Source organism: Oncorhynchus mykiss, chromosome 25, assembly GCF_013265735.2.
Source record: "Oncorhynchus mykiss isolate Arlee chromosome 25, USDA_OmykA_1.1, whole genome shotgun sequence".
NCBI lineage: Eukaryota > Metazoa > Chordata > Actinopteri > Salmoniformes > Salmonidae > Oncorhynchus > Oncorhynchus mykiss.
Genome location: NC_048589.1, coordinates 13,392,455 through 13,410,985, shown reverse-complemented (window position 1 = coordinate 13,410,985; position 18,531 = coordinate 13,392,455). Strand labels below are relative to the sequence as shown.

The 18,531-nt window shown below is 43.9% G+C and overlaps 1 protein-coding gene across 2 annotated transcripts in view; it reads left to right on the top strand.

Annotated features, from left to right (window-relative positions):
- The window catches only part of LOC110505382 (peroxidasin), an 89,973-nt gene that overhangs the window by 29,745 nt on the left and 41,697 nt on the right, over positions 1–18,531 (top strand). The window contains exons 4-5 of one of the 2 annotated variants that reach the window (XM_021584563.2): positions 12,379–12,450; positions 16,182–16,253. In XM_021584563.2, coding sequence (XP_021440238.2) covers positions 12,379–12,450; positions 16,182–16,253 — 144 coding nt within the window. The remainder of the gene's footprint in view (positions 1–12,378; positions 12,451–16,181; positions 16,254–18,531) is intronic. The other variant, XM_021584564.2, reaches the window with a different exon arrangement.

Genomic DNA, 18,531 nt, shown 5'->3' with positions numbered 1-18,531 from the left:
TTTGGCGGCATGAGTGAAGAAGGCTTTTGGGCGAAATAGAAATCCGATTCTAGATTTGATTTTGGATTGGAGATGTTTAATATGAGTCCGGAAGGAGAGTTTACAGTCTAGCCAGACATCTAGGTATTTGTAGTTGTCCACATAATTTTTGAAAGGAGCATGCTTATTTAAGATGGTGAGGAAATTACTTTTAAAGAACGACCAGGCATCCTCAACTGATGGGATGAGATCAATATCCTTCCAGGATACCCGGGCCAGGTCGATTAGAAAGGCCTGCTCGATATAGGACTCGTTTTACTGTGGATATAGATACTTTTGTACTGTTTCCTCCAGCATCTTCACAGGGTCCTTTGCTGTTGTTCTGGGATTGTTTTTCAGTTTTCACACTAAAGTACGTTCATCTCTAGGAGACATAACGCATCTCCTCCCTGAGCAGTATGACGGCTGCGTGGTCCCATGGTGTTTATACGTACTATTGTTTGTACAGATGAACGTGGTACATTCAGGCGTTTGGAAATTGCTCCCAAGGATGAACCAGACTTGTGGAGGTCTAAAATTTGTTTTCTGAGGTTTTGGCTGATTTCTTTTTAATTTTCCCATGATGTCAAGAAAAGAGGCACTTAGTTTGACAGTAGGCCTTGAAATACATCCACAGGTACACCTCCAATTGATTCAAATGATGTCAATTAGCCTATCAGAAGCTTCTAAAGCTTTTACATCATTTTCTGGAATTTTCCAAGATGCTTGAAGGCCCAGTCAACTTAATGTATGTAAACTTCTGACCCACTGGAATTGTGATGCAGTGAATTATAAGTGAAATAATCTGTCTGTAAACAATTGTTGGAAAAATGACTTGCAAACTATAGTTTGTACACAAGAAATTTGTGGAGTGGTTGAAAAACGAGTTTTAATGATTCCAACCTAAGTGTATGTAACCTTCCGACAACTGTATGTATAGGTGACTAGGTGACTAGGCATCAGGATATATGATAAGCAGCGTAGATGACAATTGTATGTAAGTGGATGTATGTAGAGTCTATATAAATGTATGTGTGCATTATGTGTGTGTGAGCAAATTATGCAGTGTGTGTTTATATGTGTGTTGGAGTATTAGTGCGCGTAGTGCACGGTTGCCCAACTGGCCAGCGGGTGGTTTTGTGACATTACAGTGTCAAATATATATAAAAAAATGTATGGCACACGAGACACCTGTCTGATTCATGGCTGTCTGAGTGGAATAATCCATTGTGGAGGCCGCGGGGGATGACACACCAGTATCACCAGTAGGACATTTACTGTTAATTACCATAATTTCTAATCTACAATGTTTGTTTTGTTACAGTAATTTCTGTTAATACATTCAATATAGTATTACAGTCTTACCATTGTCATTGTAGGACATGTGATGCTGTTTGCGGAGCGCACGGCCTAGGTGTGAGAAAAATGTTTTGGTTTATTTCATTCCATTTACGAGTTGTCAATTTATTCATTGTCTTTTGTTTGGAGTGATTACTTCTTATCCCCTGAGCAAATAGCCTACAGCTGTGTATATCTGTCCGGAGCTCACTGGCTCAGGAAACTCTGAGGGCCCAGAATATTTTATAGGTTACAAGTTTGCTAGTAGGAGTTTCTGTCACGTCTGCTCCCGCTCTTCCATCCCTGGCGATTGAGGGCGCCAGACTGGCCTGCATCACGCACTCTTGCCACTATTACACACACCTGCCTTCCCTCTTCACGCGCATAAGCGATATTGGACTCACCTGGACTCACTCATCACCTGTTTATTACCTCCCCTATATTTGTCAGTTCCCTGCTCTGTTCCCCACTGCTGTATTAATTGTTTTTTGTTTGTGTTACTTGTTTGCTGATGCTGCTCCTGTCTCGTTCCATGTCCGTTCTATATTAAATGTTTGACTCCCCGTACCTGCTTAGTCCCTCCAGCGTCAATTCATGTGACAGAATGCATCAGCCAACTTACAAAGCATCGGGGAGTACTGGTGTTCCGTGTGGTGGTGACGTCGGCTCTGGATCGCTGTCGATGGAACCGGGGGTGCCTAGCCAGCTCTTCGGGCTTTCACGCCCTAGCTGGCTCGAGAGGATTCCTATCCCCGGTTTACTCAGAAGGCGCCCATCCCACGTCACGCTCCACCAGATCATTGGGCTCCCTCTTTGCAGCAGGATCGACAGGCGTCCTTGCCTCTACCGGATCATCAGGTTCCCATGCCTCAGCCGGCTCGCCAGGCTCCCACGCTCCGGCCGGTTCGTCGGGCTTCCACGCCCCAACCGGCTTGCGCAGCGCCCATGTCCCGTCCGGTTCACCCAGGTGGCACGCCGGGTGGCACACCTAGAGAGGGGGGTACTGTCACGTCTGCTCCTGCTCTTCCCCCTGGCGTTTGAGGGCGCCAGGCTGCCCTGCATCACGCACTCCTGCCAGCATCAATTACGCACACCACACCTGCCTTCCCTCGTCACGCGCATCAGCGATATTGGACTCACCTGGACTCATTCATAATCCGTTTATTACCTCCCCTATATTTGTCAGTTCCCTGCTCTGTTCCCCACTGCTGTATTAATTGTTTTTTGTTTGTGTTACTCGTTTGCTGACGCTGCTCCTGTCTCGTTCCATGTCCGTTCTATATTAAATGTTTGACTCCCCGTACCTGCTTAGTCCCTCCAGCGTCATCCCATGTAACAGTTTCAGGTCAGACCAAATTAATAGTTAATACAATGTTTCAAGTTCCTTGCAGACAGGTCATGCTTAGCCAATGTAATTTCTAGGATATTTATTTTTATCAGGATATTTTCTACCTGCGGGCTGCAATGTTTTTATTTGTTGGCCATTTTTACATATTGGCAAAGGCAATGGAATTACATTTTTTTTTAAATCATTTTCATTTAGATAGAATTTGATTAAACACATGACATTGATTTTTAAGATTTGAAGACTATTATAAATGAAAGGAAACTGTTCCACAAAAATGTGCATATGAAAATAATAACTTGCACACAGATCAATAGAAATGGTACTATAACTTGGCACTCCAAATGGAAAAGGTTGCCGAGCGCTGGTGTAAACTGTTACCCTTGGGTCTGGTACAGATTATTTTCTTCTGGCTCGGCTATATTGATCTCTGGTTCCCTCTTTAGTCATTTGAGTGTCTTCATTTTTAATTGCACTGCTTAAAGCATCAGACAAGCTCAGTAGCCTACATAGGGTACAGTGCATTCGGAAAGTATTCAGACTCCTTCCCCTTTTTCACATTTTGTTACGTTACAGCCTGATAAAAACAGAAATACTTTATTTATACAAGTATTCAGACCGTGTGCAATGAGACTCGAAATTGAGCTCAGGTGCATCCTGTTTCCATTGATCATCCTTGATGTTTCTACAATTTGTATTCAATTGATTGGATATGATTTGGAAAGGCACACACCTGTCTATATAAGGTTTCACAGTTGACATTGCATATCAGAGCAAAAACCAAGCAATGAGGTCGAAGGAATTGTCCGTTGAGCTCCGAGACAGGATTGTGTCGAGTTACAGATCTTTGGAAGGGTACCAAAACATTTCAACAGCATTAAAGGTCCCGAAGAACACAGTGGCCTCCATCATTCTTAAATGGAAGAAGTCTATTCCTAGAGCTGGCCGCCCGGCCAAACTGAGCAATCGGGGGAGAAAGGCCTTGGTCAGGGTGGTGACCAAGAACCCGATGGTCACTCTGACAGAGCTCCAAAGTTCCTTTGTGGAGATGGGAGAACCTTCCAGAAGGACAACCAACTCTGCATCACTCCACTAATCAGGCCTTTACAGTTGAGTGGCCAGACAGAAGCCACTCCTCAGTAAAAGTCACATGACAGCCCGCTTGGAGTTTGCCAAAAGGCACCTAAAGGAGTCTCAGACCATGAGAAACAAGATTCTCTGGTCTGATGAAAACAAGATTTAACTCTTTGGCCTGAATGACAAGCGTCACGTCTGGAGGGAACCTGGCACCATCCCTACAGTGAAGCATGGTGGTGGCAAAATCATGCTATGGGGATGTTTTTCAGCGGAAGGGCCTGGGAGACTAGTCGGGATCGAGGAAAAGATGAACGGCGCAAAGTGCAGAGAGATCCTTGATGAAACCTTCTCCAGAGCGCTTAATTACATCAAGATGGCAAGATGCAGTAGATGGTATAGCGTACAGTATATACATAAGAGATGAGTAATGTAGGGTATGTAAACATTATATAAAGTGGCATTGTTTAAAGGGGCTAGTGATACATTTATTACATCAATTTTTCCATTATTAAAGTGGCTAGAATTGAGTCAGTATGTTGGCAGCAGCCACTCAATGTTAGTGGTGGCTGTTTAACAGTCTGATGGCCTTGAGATAGAAGCTGTTTTTCAGTCTCTTGGTCCCCACTTTGATGCACCTGTACTGACCTCGCCTTCTGGATGATAGCGGAGTGAACAGGCAGTGGCTCAGGTGGTTGTTGTCCTTGATGATCTTTTTGGCCTTCCTGTGACATCAGGTGGTGTAGGTGTCCTGGAGGGCAGGTAGTTTTCACCCGGTGATACATTGTGCAGACCTCACTACCCTCTGGAGAGCCTTACGGTTATGGGCGGAGCAGCTGCCGTACCAGGCGGTGATACAGCCCGACAGGATTCTCTCGATTGTGCATCTGTAAAAGTTTGTGAGTGTTTTTGATGACAAGCCGAATTTCTTCAGCCTCCTGAGGTTGAAGAGGCGCTGCTGCGCCTTCTTCACCACGCTGTCTGTGTGGGTGGACCATTTCAGTTTGTCCGTGATTTGTACGCCGAGGAACTTAAAACTTTCCACCCTCTCCACAACTGTCCCGTCAATGTAGGTAGGGGGCTGCTCCCTCTGCTGTTTCCTGAAGTACACGATCATCTCCTTTGTTTTGTTGACAACGAGTGTGAGTTAATTTTCCTGACACCACACTCCGAGGGCCCTCACCTCCTCCCTGTAGGCCGTCTCGTCATTGTTGGTAGTCAAACCTACCACTGAAGTGTCGTCTGCAAACTTGATGATTGAGTTGGAGGCGTGCATGGCCACGCAGTCGTGGGTGAACAGGGAGTACAGGAGAGGGCTGAGAACGGACCCTTGTGGGGACCCAGTGTTGAGGATCAGCGGGGTGGAGATGTTGTTACCTACCCTCACCACCTGGGGGCTGTCCGTCAGGATGTCCAGGACCCAGTTGCACAGGGCGTGGTCGAGACCCAGGGTCTTGAGCTTAATGACGAGTTTGAAGGGTACTATGGTGTTAAATACTGAGCTGTAATCGATGAACAGCATTCTTACATAGGTATTCCTCTTGTCCAGATGGGTTAGGGCAGTGTGCAGTGTGATGGCGATTGCGTCGTCTGTAGACCTATTGGGGTGGTAAGCAAATTGGAGTGGGTCTAGGGTGTCAGGTAGGGTGGAGGTGATATGGTCCTTGACTAGTCTCTCAAAACACTTCATGATTACGGAAGTGAGTCTCTTGAAGCATGTGGGAACAGCAGACTGGGATAAGGTTTGATTGAATAGATCCGTAAACACACCAGCCATCTGGTCTGCGCATGCTCTCAGGACGCGGCCGGGGATGCCGTCTGGGTCTGCAGCCTTGTAAGGATTAACACGTTTAAATGTTTTACTCACATTGGCTGCAGTGAAGGAGAGCCCACAGGTTTTGGTAGTGGGCCGTGTCAGTGGCACTGTATTGTCCTCAAAGCAAGCAAAGAAGTTGTTTAGTCTGTCTGAGAGCAAGACATCGTAGTCCGCGACGGGGCTGGTTTTTCTTTTGTAGTTTGTGATTGACTGTAGACCCTGCCACATACCACTCGTATCTGAGCCGTTGAACTGCGACTCCACTTTGTCTCTATACTGACGCTCAGCTTGTTTGATTGCTTTGCGAAGAGAATAGCTACACTGTTTGCATTCGGTCATGTTGCATTTGCTAATAAACTTGCTCACTGAATCAGCGTATTCATCAATGTTGTTGTTTGACATTATGCGGAACATATCCCAGTCCACTTCATCAAAGCAATCTTGAAGCGTGGAATTCGATTGGTCGGACCAGCGTTGAACAGACTTGAGTGCGGGGGCTTCCTGTTTTAATCTCTGTCTATAGGCTGGGAGCAACAAAATGGAGCTGTGCAGCGACACTCTGCACAGAGCCCAAAATAAGAATAAGGCTGTAACATAACAAAATGTGGGAAAAGTGAAGGGGTCTGAGTACTTTCCGAATGCACGGTATAGTTGATTTTATCCAAACCTAGGGTATGTCTAAAAATGGACTCTCGGTCGATCAATATTTTTTTTTTTTCATTTAAACTCAGTTTTTCACAATTCATGACATTTAATCAGAGTAAAAGTTGCCTGTCTTAGGTCAGTTAGGATCACCACTTTATTTTAAGAATGTGAAATGTCAGAATAATAGTAGAGAGAATTATATATTTCAGCTTTTATTTATTTCATCACATTCCCATTGGGTCAGAAGTTTACATACACACAATTAGTATTTGATAGCAATTTTTTTTTTTTACTTGGGTCAAACGTTTCAGGTAGTCTTCCACAAGCTTCCCACAATAAGTTGGGTGAATTTTGTCCCATTCCTTCTGACAGAGCTGGTGTAACTGAGTCAGGTTTGTAGGCCTCCTTGCTCGCACACGCCTTTTCAGTTCTGCCCACATATTTTCTATAGGATTGCGGTCAGAGCTTGTTGATGGCCACTCCAATTCCTTGACTTTGTTGTCCTTAAGCCATTTTGCCACAACTTTGGAAGTATGCTTGGTGTCATTGTAAATTTGGAAGACCCATTTGCGACCAAGATTTAACTGATGTCTTGAGATGTTGCTTCAATATATCAACATCATTTTCCTGCCTCCTGCGGCCATCTATTTTGTGAAGTGCACCAGTCCCTCCTGCAGCAAAGCACCCCCACAACATGATGCTGCCATCCCCGTGCTTCACGGTTGGGATGGTGTTCTTCGGCTTGCAAGCCTCCCCCTTTTCCATAACGATGGTCGTTATGGCCAAACAGTTCTATTTTTGTTTCATCAGACCAGAGGACATTTCTCCAAAAAGTACGATCTTTGTCCCCATGTGCAGTTGCAAACCACAGTCTGGCTTTTTATGGCGGTTTTGGAGCAGTGGCTTCTTTCTTGCTAAGCGGCTTTTCAGGTTATGTCGATATAGGACTCGTTTTACTGTGGATATAGATACTTTTGTGCCTGTTTCCTCCAGCATCTTCACAAGCTCATTTGCTGTTGTTCTGGGATTGATTTGCACTTTTCCCAGGAAAGTACGTTTATCTTTAGGAGACAGAGCGCATCTCCCTCGTGAGCGATATGACGGTTGCGTGGTCCCATGTTGTTTATACTTGCGTATTATTGATTGTACAGATGAACGTGGTACCTTCAGGCCTGATGAACCAGACTTTTGGAGGTCTCCAATTTGTTTTCTGAGGTCTTGGCTGATTTCTTCTGTTTTTCCCATGATGTCAAGCAAAGAGGCACTGCATTTGAAGGTAGGCCTTGAAATACAGCCACAGGTACATCTCCAATTGACTCAAATGATGTCAATTAGCCTATCAGAAGCTTCTTAAGCCATGACTTAATTTTCTGAAATGTTCCAAGCTGTTTAAAGGCCCAGTCAACTTAGTGTATGTAAACTTCTGACCCACTGGAATTGTGATACAGTGAATTATAAGTTAAATAGTCTGTCTGTAAACAATTGTTGGAAAAATTACTTGTGTCATGCACAAAGTAGATGTCCTAAACAACTTGCCAAAACTATAGTTTGTTAACGAGACATTTGTGGAGTGGTTGAAAAAACGAGTTTTAATGACTCCAACCTAAGTGTATGAGACATTTCCAACTTCAACTGTATATATTATAATTATCAAATGGCAAATCTTATCATCTTTGTTAGTCACTCTCATTATAACCCCAGCACCCGTCAGATGTGGTGGAAGCAATGTCTGTGTTTACATTCACATGCGGCAAGTATATCTGAAATGTCTGTCTCCCTAGTCTCTCCACCTACTCAGTCTCATCTTCCCCTCCATTAACCTTCTCATCTCCTCCTTTCACCCCTGGGTTAGATAACGCAGACCTTCAGCCCACCAGGCTCACTGTAGGCGTTGGAAGGGTTGAACTGTAAAACACTTTGATTAGATTTTTTTGGGCTGTTCTGTAGATCCCTGTTTTGTCTTTACTAGTAGCTGAATATCATGTGATGGATAAGTTCCTGAGAATAACTTCAGACACACACACACACGCTCACACACACACACACACACACACACACACACACACACACACACACACACACACACACACACACACACACGCACACACTTCTCTAAATGCTGTAACTGCAGCATAGTGTGGGTGATTCCCATGGTTGTTTGTCTAGTTTTAATTATAAGGCCCTGTCCCTTTAAAGCAGAGATAATCTGAGGCCAGCACACTGACCATGCCCTTGTGATCAACCCTTTAACCCTTTAACCCTGCACCTCTCACCCTGACATCATAGCCTGGTGGATTGTCCCTTTACCTCCCTTAGGCCCCAGTAAAGCTTCCTCCCTGAGGTCTTTCATGTGCCCTCCACTGTACGACCTGACAGAAAAGTCGGTACATCCCTTTTTTAAGGGTCAGCTTTCCGTCGAAGGGTCTAGTGTTACGGGAATATGGTTTGTGATAATAACTAATGCCAGAAGTCTTTCCTGACCATCTTATGTATTCTAAGTAGCCTTGGCTTTTGCCAGCCGGAATGATTCATAGGAGCAGGAGTCTCTCCTTGTTTCCGTAGTGTGTATTGCTGAGCGATTTGTGCTTTTTGAGGTCGGACTGGTTCGATTGTTAAAAAATAATCACGGTTTTCGATTTCAGTTTAGAATATTTTTGTTTCCATTAAATGCGCTATGCATTATGTGTGTTGAATACTATAACAACACAGAATAAAACCATTAATAAAAGTCCCATGATGGTAGTGACTCTCCATTACTGCTGATCACTTATTAACCATCCTTTATTCACATGACTTTAATAAAATATTTCAGTATTTCAGGATATTACATTTGTTTTATTATTTAATTCCAAGTCATCATCTCATCCCTATAGAGCTGCTGCCTATGCTGTCTGACAAAATCACAATTTTGTAGTTCTTCAAAGTAAATTAGGCATACTTTTATGAATGCCGAACACCAACTATCAATCACTTAGATCATGTATTTTCGGGTTGAGATACACCACGAAGCAACAGCTGCTCTCTGTATATCCTCACACAATTTCGCATTCTAAAAAGAAACACAGACCTGACAAGTAGATGCGCAATGGATTATGGTCATTGTAGTTAATTTCAATGTTTTAGGTGCAAAATGTAGTAGAATTTTGGCTTGTTGGAAACTACAACATCGCACAGTTCAGGATGGGTCTGTTTTATCTCTAGATAAACTGTGCAATGTACCCGTGGAGCTCACAGGAAAAAACAAAAACAAAATGGAATTCAAAAATATTTAACCGACATCGGTCAATTAGTTGTTTGAAAACTGAAAAATAAGTGAAATTACAGTTAATCAATCAGCACTAGTAGTGGGAGGCAGCTTGATGTACAAGAACACCCTCTAGGAAGGACGCTAGTCTACCACAGCACCTTATCCCCAATCTATCTCCTATGTGACCTTTAGGCTATAGCCTAACCAGGGCTCTTGAGTTTCTTCCAAGTCAGGTCACATGGTCAGGAAGCACTCGGGGCCCTACTTATCTGTGATCTAAATCCAAATATCCTGTTGTGGTTTGTTGTGGTTTCTGTTGCTGTTATTTTTGTTGGTGGCGCTCTGATTGAGTTTTACCCTGGCATTGGGTCAGGTTGCATAGTTAGACATTTCATTAGATAGTATGAGATTACGAACCGAGAATACTTTACAGGCCTTGGGTTCTTCTCAGTGTCATTGGCGGTGAGGAATAACATCTCTCTTTGTGTCCCTCGTACAGTTTCACAACACATGTTTGTGGGTGTACAGTTGGACTAAAATGGCGGGTCAGTTGAGTTCTCATTGAACTGTATAAGGACGAGGCCACAGAGGCTTTGGGGTTATTCAAGCAAAAGGCCTCAGTACTCTTCCCCTCGAGAGTCGACCCTACAGCTCCCGACTCCATCCGGTTTCCCACGCAGACCCCACACTTCCAGGCCTCACCACAGTCTCTCTCTCTCTCTCTCTCTCTCTCTCTCTCTCTCTCCCTCTCTCTCTCCCTCTCTCTCTCTCATTCTCTCTCTCTCTCTCCCTCTCTCTCTCTCATTCTCTCTCTCCTCTCTCTCATTCTCTCTCTCCTCTCTCTCTCTCTCTCTCTCTCTCTCTCTCTCTCTCCCACTCTCCCTCTCTCTCTCTCTCTCTCTCTCTCCCTCTCTCTCTCTCATTCTCTTTCTCTCTCTCTCTCACAGACACACACACAGCATATGTTTTACTGTCTTTGTGGGGACCAAACAACCCCTAAGCCTAAAACTGATGGGGACCTGGGAATTGACCTTTTTTCACTAACCTTGTGGGGACATTTGGGGATTTCCGGTACCCACGAGGATAGCAATACAAGCCCACCCACGCACACGCACGCACGCACGCACGCACGCACACACACACACACACACACACACACACACACATATGCTTCTGGGTGTTCGGCTTTAGCTACAGTCAGCCTCAATGTCCTCAGGCTGCCTGTAAACTAACTCTCTGAGTTAAGCTGAACATTCAGACTCTATAGTCTCCCAGCAACAAGTCCACAGTTCTTTGGCTGTGTGAAGCAACATGGTGCTTTCAATTTCACCAATAACAGTAGGTCTACTCAGCTGACGCCTGTTTGACAAGATCAGTGTTCAATATGCCTCAACACCCTTGTTGACATGTAAAGTTTAGTAAGGAAGATATGCTGTCTGGATATCTTTGACATGTCATCCAATGCCTTTCACACTGTCAAGAAATGTCCTTCCTATGTTGATTACGTAAGAGCCCAGACCAGCATCTATTGTACTGTGTATGCGCTAAATGAGAAGCCATGTGTGTGTGTTTGACAGAGAAGATCGCTCCCAGTTCATTCCCCCCAGGATGTTCCCAATCTCCTGTGCTGGCTAACACTCAGCTCAGCCTCCGTCAGCATCAGTGGATGCCTGTCTGTGAGTGCAGTGCATTAGACCGTGCTGTCTTTGATGATCATCACTGTCACATAGGATCAACTGGACAAACATCAGAGAGTGATGAGATATCCCTGATAGAGAAAGCGGAGCTGTGTCTTTTTCCATAGGCCCACATTGCGTCATATTTGCTGAGAGCAAATGGGAATCTCTCATCGACTCGACCCATCGATGTAAAGTAACTGGAGATGAGTAGAAGATGAAAGGGAAGATTGCCCTAAGCCATTGCTATTCTAGTGTCATATCTCTCTCACGTTAAGAGGGAGGGAAAACACAGACATGTCATGTGATGTTTGTCTTTAGATGTAGGTAACCTAGTGGTAGAGCGTTGTGCCAGTAACCCGAAAGGTTGCTGGACCGAATCCCCGAGCTGACAAGGTAAAAAAACATGTCGTTCTGCCTCTGAACAAGGCAGTTAGAACACTGTTCCCCGGTAGGCTGTCATTGTAAATAAGAATTTGTTCTTAAAACTGACTTGCCAAGTTAAATAAAGGTTACATTTAAAAATGTTCTGGAACGTCATAGTGATGCTATACAGCATTACATTACTTGAGACATGGTGCTCTTTTGTGAAAGTCTTCGCAGAACTCTGAGGGACCCCACCAACCCTCTGTCATATATTCTATTTTTTCAGAATGTATGTATATATATATTTTACATTATGATTTGTCAACTTTTTGTACATGTATGTTATGCAAGTTATGCTGTTTTTCTCTCTGTCCCTAATGATCAACCAATCATGCAGTGATATAGCTAATATTCATTTATTGTGATACCTGAGTGGATGGACATTCTCACTGTCAAAAATACTATTTCAAAACATTGATCCCATGAAGTTGGTTTTATGATAGCTCCTTTCGTACAGTAACTGGGCCATTCAACTAAGCCGTTCTTTCATTGTCAGAATCAGAATCCCAGAGTACATTTGGGCATATCCAGAATTTGACTTGGTGATGTTGATGCTGCTGGAAATAAGCAACATACAGAAACTGAGGAATTTACACAAAGTGTACATACATTTATGACAAAAAAAAAAGATAAGTTGACATAGAACTGTAGAATACGAGCAGATTTACAGTGAGAAATGTATAATTTACAGTATAAATAATATATGGAAATGCGGAAGTAGGGACTTGTGTTAGGTGCTAGAGAGAATTCATTTGTGTTTTTGACTAATATTACTGATTATTTCTCCTTTCAGCTATTTGTACAAGAACGAAATCCAATCAATTGACAGACAAGCATTTAAGGGACTTGTCTCTCTAGAGCAACTGTAAGTGACCAGCTACTCATCCTCCTCTTCCTCCTATTCACCCTCTTTCCTCCCCTTCGCCCTCTGCACCTTCATATCTGATTGCCCGTCTGTCCGGACCCCCCAACCCACGGTGTCATGCCGCCACTATGCATGCCATGTGTGCACCCGCCAATTGTATGTGGCGCTGACACCCTGCATGAGTAGCATGCCTCGTTGCCACGACAACAGACGTGCGTTACCTGATCCTCGTGTGTAAAAATACAGCACGAGATGCCCTGCCCTGCCCTGCCCTGCCCACTCTCTACTGTAGCTAAGCAGATGCAGACTCGAGCAGGCCTCAGCTTCCCATGTCCCATGTACTTCCCAGACTACAGCTCCAGCTCCTGCTTGCCGCATGCCATGCTGCACAGCTTGCCCTTCACTGTGGGCCCCATTCAAACTTGAGATAAGTGCGCTTAGCGTGGACTTAAGTCAATAACTTACCGTAAGTTCATGTTAAATCAACATACCTCAAGCCTGAAAAGGGCCCAGTGTGTCTGACTTCCTCCCCGGAGTCACACTACTGTACTGTACGCTGACTGCTTGTCTCCCCCTTGACCTTACTTGTCATTGTCCATCTAGTTGTGTTATGCGCTAGTTCTGTTGTTTCATAGAGGGCCCCCTACGCATTTCCCAAGCAGAGTGATAGAGGTCACCATGTGCCTATTGCATGGGCTTATTATGTCTACGAGACATACCTTCAGTATCGGTATGAGAAAGGATGCCTCAAATCTGTATAAATGTCCATGTGACCTTAAGCTATCAATGTGATGTCTACATTTCTAACATCTTTTCCCAATTGCATGTTGTCTCAATGACTTGAATATGTTCAAATCATCCCAGAAATTAGATTCATTTCAGATTTTTGTTCTGTTTGTTGATGTAACGGTTTTATTGTGTTTGGTAAATGTTGAGTGTGTGTTGGAGACCAAGGCTGATACAGAACCTACAACAAAGCAAGCTGTCCACGCCGAGTAGTAAATTGTGTTTAAACCACCAATGCCATGAACTGAAATGGCCTTCTTTTAGTAAGCCAATAGTTAAACAATTCTTTCAACAAGAAATTATTTTGTAATGCAACTGTTGCCAAATGTTGAGTTTAGTGAGATTGTTATTGCTGGTTAACCCTAACCCTTCTGGGAAAATATATATCGCAACCATGGGGCTTCATATGTCAATGGAAGACAATTAAACGGACATCATTTAATAAGGGGTGGATACTGAACACAATATTTGGGAAGTCATGACAGTGTCCTCCATGAAGGCATTTTCTTCTCTGAACTACCCCCAAACAAAAATGTCTGACATTCATCTTCCTCCTCACAGCCAATTCGGGTGGTTGAACCTAGGAGGCCTTGTGGCTGTTTGTCCCTGCATAACGACATGCATGCACACTGAACAAATGGCTATTCATTAAGCGAAACCAAATCAAAGTCCAGGCTCTTTGCCCTGCAGCTGGTTTGAGTTTTGATACAGTAATGAAGGATTTTATGTGTGGGTGACAAGTTCTGAGCCAGAGTTGCATTCACTTTAATGGCCGTCTGCTATTCTGTTGGGCTACAACTATGCTATGCAAGCTGTATGTTGGAGTTGGGGGGATTAACATTTCTTTAAAGTACTGCCAGTCTTGTATTTAATATCCCATGCTCCCCTGCTATTTAAATGAGAGAATTTCCCAAGCATGTTGGCTCGCTTGTTGTCGACCATATTCAATTCACAAACGGGCTACCTGTGGCCAAATATGAATTTAACGCCAGAGCAACTACAGAACATAAGCAATGTATATTTTATTAGAACATGTACACAAAGCATGTTTCTGCCCCTCTCTAACATATGTAAACAATAGTTCCTTTTCACAATAAATCTCAATTTGGTGCTTAAAATGTCTTATTACGGGCCTCCGTAATGCATCGCAGTGCAAGAGGCGTCCCTAAAGAACTGGGTTCGATCCCAGGCTGTATCACAACCGGCCGTGATCGAGAGTCCCATAGGACGGCGCACAATTGGCCCAGCGTCGTCCGGGTTAGGGGAGGGTTTGGAGGGGTGGGGGGAGGGCTTTACTTGGCTCATCGCGCTCTAGTGACTCCTTGAGGCTGACCTCGCTCGTCAGTGGAACGGTGTTTCCTCTGACACATTGGTTTCGGAGGACTTGACCTTCGCCTCCCGAGCCCGTTGGGGAGTTGCAGCGATCAGTCAAGATTGAAATTGGGGAGAAAAAGGGGCAAAAAAAAACCTCTTATTACACTTTGTTCTATTGCCCTGTTTACTGGCATAAAATGTGCTTTAATTGTAATTGTGAGGTAAAATAAATCAACGGGCTTATGGCTCACATACATCAATTAAAGGATATAAGGCTAGTCTGTTGCCAAGTTCACTGTTAGTTGTTGCCAAGGGGTGACAACAAAATCAATATTATCTCCCCCCCTCCCCCTCTCTCTCACTCGCTCTCTCTGTCTCTCTCGCTCTCTCTCTCTCTCTCTCTCTCTCTCTCTCTCTCTCTCTCTCTCTCTGTCGCTCTCTCTCTCGATCTCTCTGTCTCTCTCTCTGTCTCTCTCCTCTCTCTCTCTCGCTCTCTCTGTCTCTCTCTCTCTCTCTCTTGATCTCTCTGTCTCTCTCTCTGTCTCTCTCTCCTCTCTCTCTCTCTCTGTCTCTCTCCTCTCTCTCTCTCGCTCTCTCTGTCTCTCTCTCCTCTCTCTCTCTCTCTCTTGATCTCTCTGTCTCTCTCTCTCTCTCTCTCTCTCTCTCGCTCTCTGTCTCTCTCTCTCTGTCTCTCTCCTCTCTCTCTCTCGCTCTCTCTGTCTCTCTCTCCTCTCTCTCTCTCTCTCTCTCTCTCTCTCTCTCTCTCTCCCTCTCTCCCTCTCTCTGTCCCTCTCCATTTCTCCCCAACCCTCTCTCAGACATGAAATACGGCTGTCTGTGTAATTCCTCTTGGCTGTTCAATGTTCTGTTGTCTTTGGACATCCTCTGGCCTACCTTAACGTCCTCTACACTCTGATGAGGGAAGAACTCAATTTTTCAGACAACACCCTACATCTATCTCTTTTTTTTAAAGTCAAAAGTCTTAAATGCATTCATAGTGTAGTAAATGGATGCTGTGCTATATCCACTGTTGCTCGAGATTAACAGTTTTTTTTCCTTCTGATTCGTGCAACTTTGCTTAACCTTTGCTTGCTTTGACTGTTGCTTTGTCTGTTCAATAAACAAACATGTTACGGAACCTAACAATTACTGTACAGTGAGTAATTGGTTTGCAAATGTCATTGTCCTAGCCTTACTGTATGTTTATTACCATTAGTTCTGAGTTTTGTCTGGTATCTGGTATCAATCATAGTTGCATTCCATTGAACAACTGTCTGTGCCCGCAGATGGGCCATTCCATCAGAAAGTTAGCCTATAGGGATAGAATTCACAGACGCTCAATATTAACTGTCTGGTAGGGATACATATAGGCCTAGTGCAAATACCTTCTCGTCTGAATTATGATTTAAAGTATCCCTGAAAATGCAGGATTGTATTTTAACAGGTTACGTAATGGACAGGTTAAGGGGTTCTTGGAAGGCATCACAAAACCTATTGGAATGTACTGAAACTGCCAGTTAAAATGTAATTATTTCATTTCTGTGGCCTACTGTGAAAACGTGTCCATCTAGTCTAAATTATCATCCTAATTTGTTGTTACTGTGCTGTGCCGATGCTCTGCACTTTTCCAGGTACCTGCACTTCAACAACATTGAGTCCTTGGAACCAGAATCCTTCACCCAACTCCCAAAGCTTGAACGCCTGTAAGTCCACTATCTCCACTTTTCACCTTTCACTCTATCGTACAATTGCAAGTTACATTCTTACTTTAAAGTACACATTTGTCTAAACGATGGGGCGATGCATCTTTAGCAAACAACTGGACATAACTCTCCAAATGATATAATTGAATGATTTGTTGTGGCATGCACATGCTTGTCTCTACCTGAGCTAACTCATTCCAGAGGGCACTGAGTGCATACCATACTTTACAACGTAAACATTCTGTTAAATAGACTTTAATCCCCATGAAATGGCCTACATGATGCACTGTGAATAGGATGCAGTGTCCGTAACCAACAGAGCCCTAATGTGTTTAGCAGAAAGCTGTACTTACGAGGGGGGGGGGGTTCAAAGCAGCACGACCCTTAGATGACCTTTCAATGTTCTGGAGTACCTTCATGTAACAATGGACAGCTAATCTCTACAACACGTCACTTGAGGTCTGTGGGCCATTTTTACAGCTGGTTGCCTGTCTGTCTGGGGTAAATAGCTAGAGAAATGCTATGAGGACAGACTGCACAGGGATAAATGTGCCCAGCGTATGTTTGGCTGTGTTTGTCCAGAACCCTTACTTACTCTCTGTCTGGTGCTCCTCCAAACACTTCAAACTCAGGTTCCTGACATGTGGTCAGGAAAAAATCAGGGCCCTACTCAAAAGAATTTGTAGATGGCCCAAAACCACAACTTCAGGGTTATGTGTGTGTTTCTTATTCACTGACCCATCAGATCTCTATGTGCTATGTATTACAGAAGCTAAGAGCCCAGGTCAGCTAGAGTTATCCTGCAGGGCCAATGAGTCCACTGATAACACCTGTGCCTTTTGTCTGGAGAGATATCAACTCTCCTGACACCTAACATAGGAGGGATCTGAGAGAATTTCACCAGGGAAATAAGGGACCGATATAAAAAAAAAACGTTCTTATTGAGGTAACAGTAGACTCAGTGAACTATGTCAGAACCTTAAGACCCCACGGGAACTGGACTGGACCTTCTACCATGCGGATGGATGGATGGTTTTCACGCTCTCACACCAGATGTGGGAGTGTTGGATCCGATCTGAATTCCTCCTTCAGTGTCCATCTCTCCGTGTTTATGGGCTGCCCCTGGAATCCCGCCACACACGTCCCCAACCCTCCCCAGAAAAGGAGCCGCCTGCACACAGCTGGAAAGGGGAAGAAATTCCCAGATGCATTTATTCTGGAACGTTTGTATGGGAAGATTTCCATGACAACTGAATGTCCAGTCTCACTTGTTTGTGACCAAGAGAAGTCTGAAAGATGTATCTATCTCCTGTGGATTGAAAGAGAAGAATAAGAAGGAAAAAGTCTTGTTGTTTCTTTTGATTTACGGCGATTGCTAACCAGTGGCGATTTTAGCATGTAATTCTTGGTGGGGCAAACTCAGCAAAGCCACTAAACAACACAACACTAAACAATACATTAATTGCACTATAACGGCAACAAGCGGTGCCCACAAACTGTTAGGGCCTACATAAAACTGTCCCAACAGCAGAGCTTTCTTTCCAGCACAATGGAGTGAATCCTAACTACACTTGGCTATCAACGGAGCCTTGTCTGGCAGCAAAACAATTCCTTCAGCCTCATTTACTGCCTTTTAAAAAAACAAAGCTGATATGGCTGACTTGCTTAAACAAATGTGGTTTCTACTGACAATTGAGATGTACAAACTATGGCATAAGGGAACGATGAGTGGATAGTAGGCATTCCGTGATTTCGATTAAGACATTAATGAGCGAGCTAAGACGGACGTAGTCAATATAACTATGTATTCAGCAGCTCCTACCGTATTTTCCCTGTACACAAAGTCAGAACAGTAGGATAAATAAAGGGGGCGTATAAGCAGACAATGAAAGCTCCTACAATATTTAATGACGACATTTCTCTAAAACAGGTTATAGTCTACATGTGCACCACCGAGTCAGACCAGTAACGTTAGGTGAAATTAAGATTAAGATTATTAGGGTGAGGCACATGGGCTGCTAACAGTTTACTACACAACATACACTTAGTATTACTTTCTTAGCTACAGTATACATATCTCCATGGCATATTACATCATTTATGCAGCAGCATATAAGACATTTTTGGACTCACCTTGTTGTGATATGCTCACTTGAACAGGAAGGTGGCACGGCGGTCCTTCGAGGGAAAGATTTACAAAGTTGGGTGACCGTTCAAAATGTATTTTCCCAGTCTGAACTCATTTATTCCCGACTTCCCAGTTGCAATGCTTGCGGTT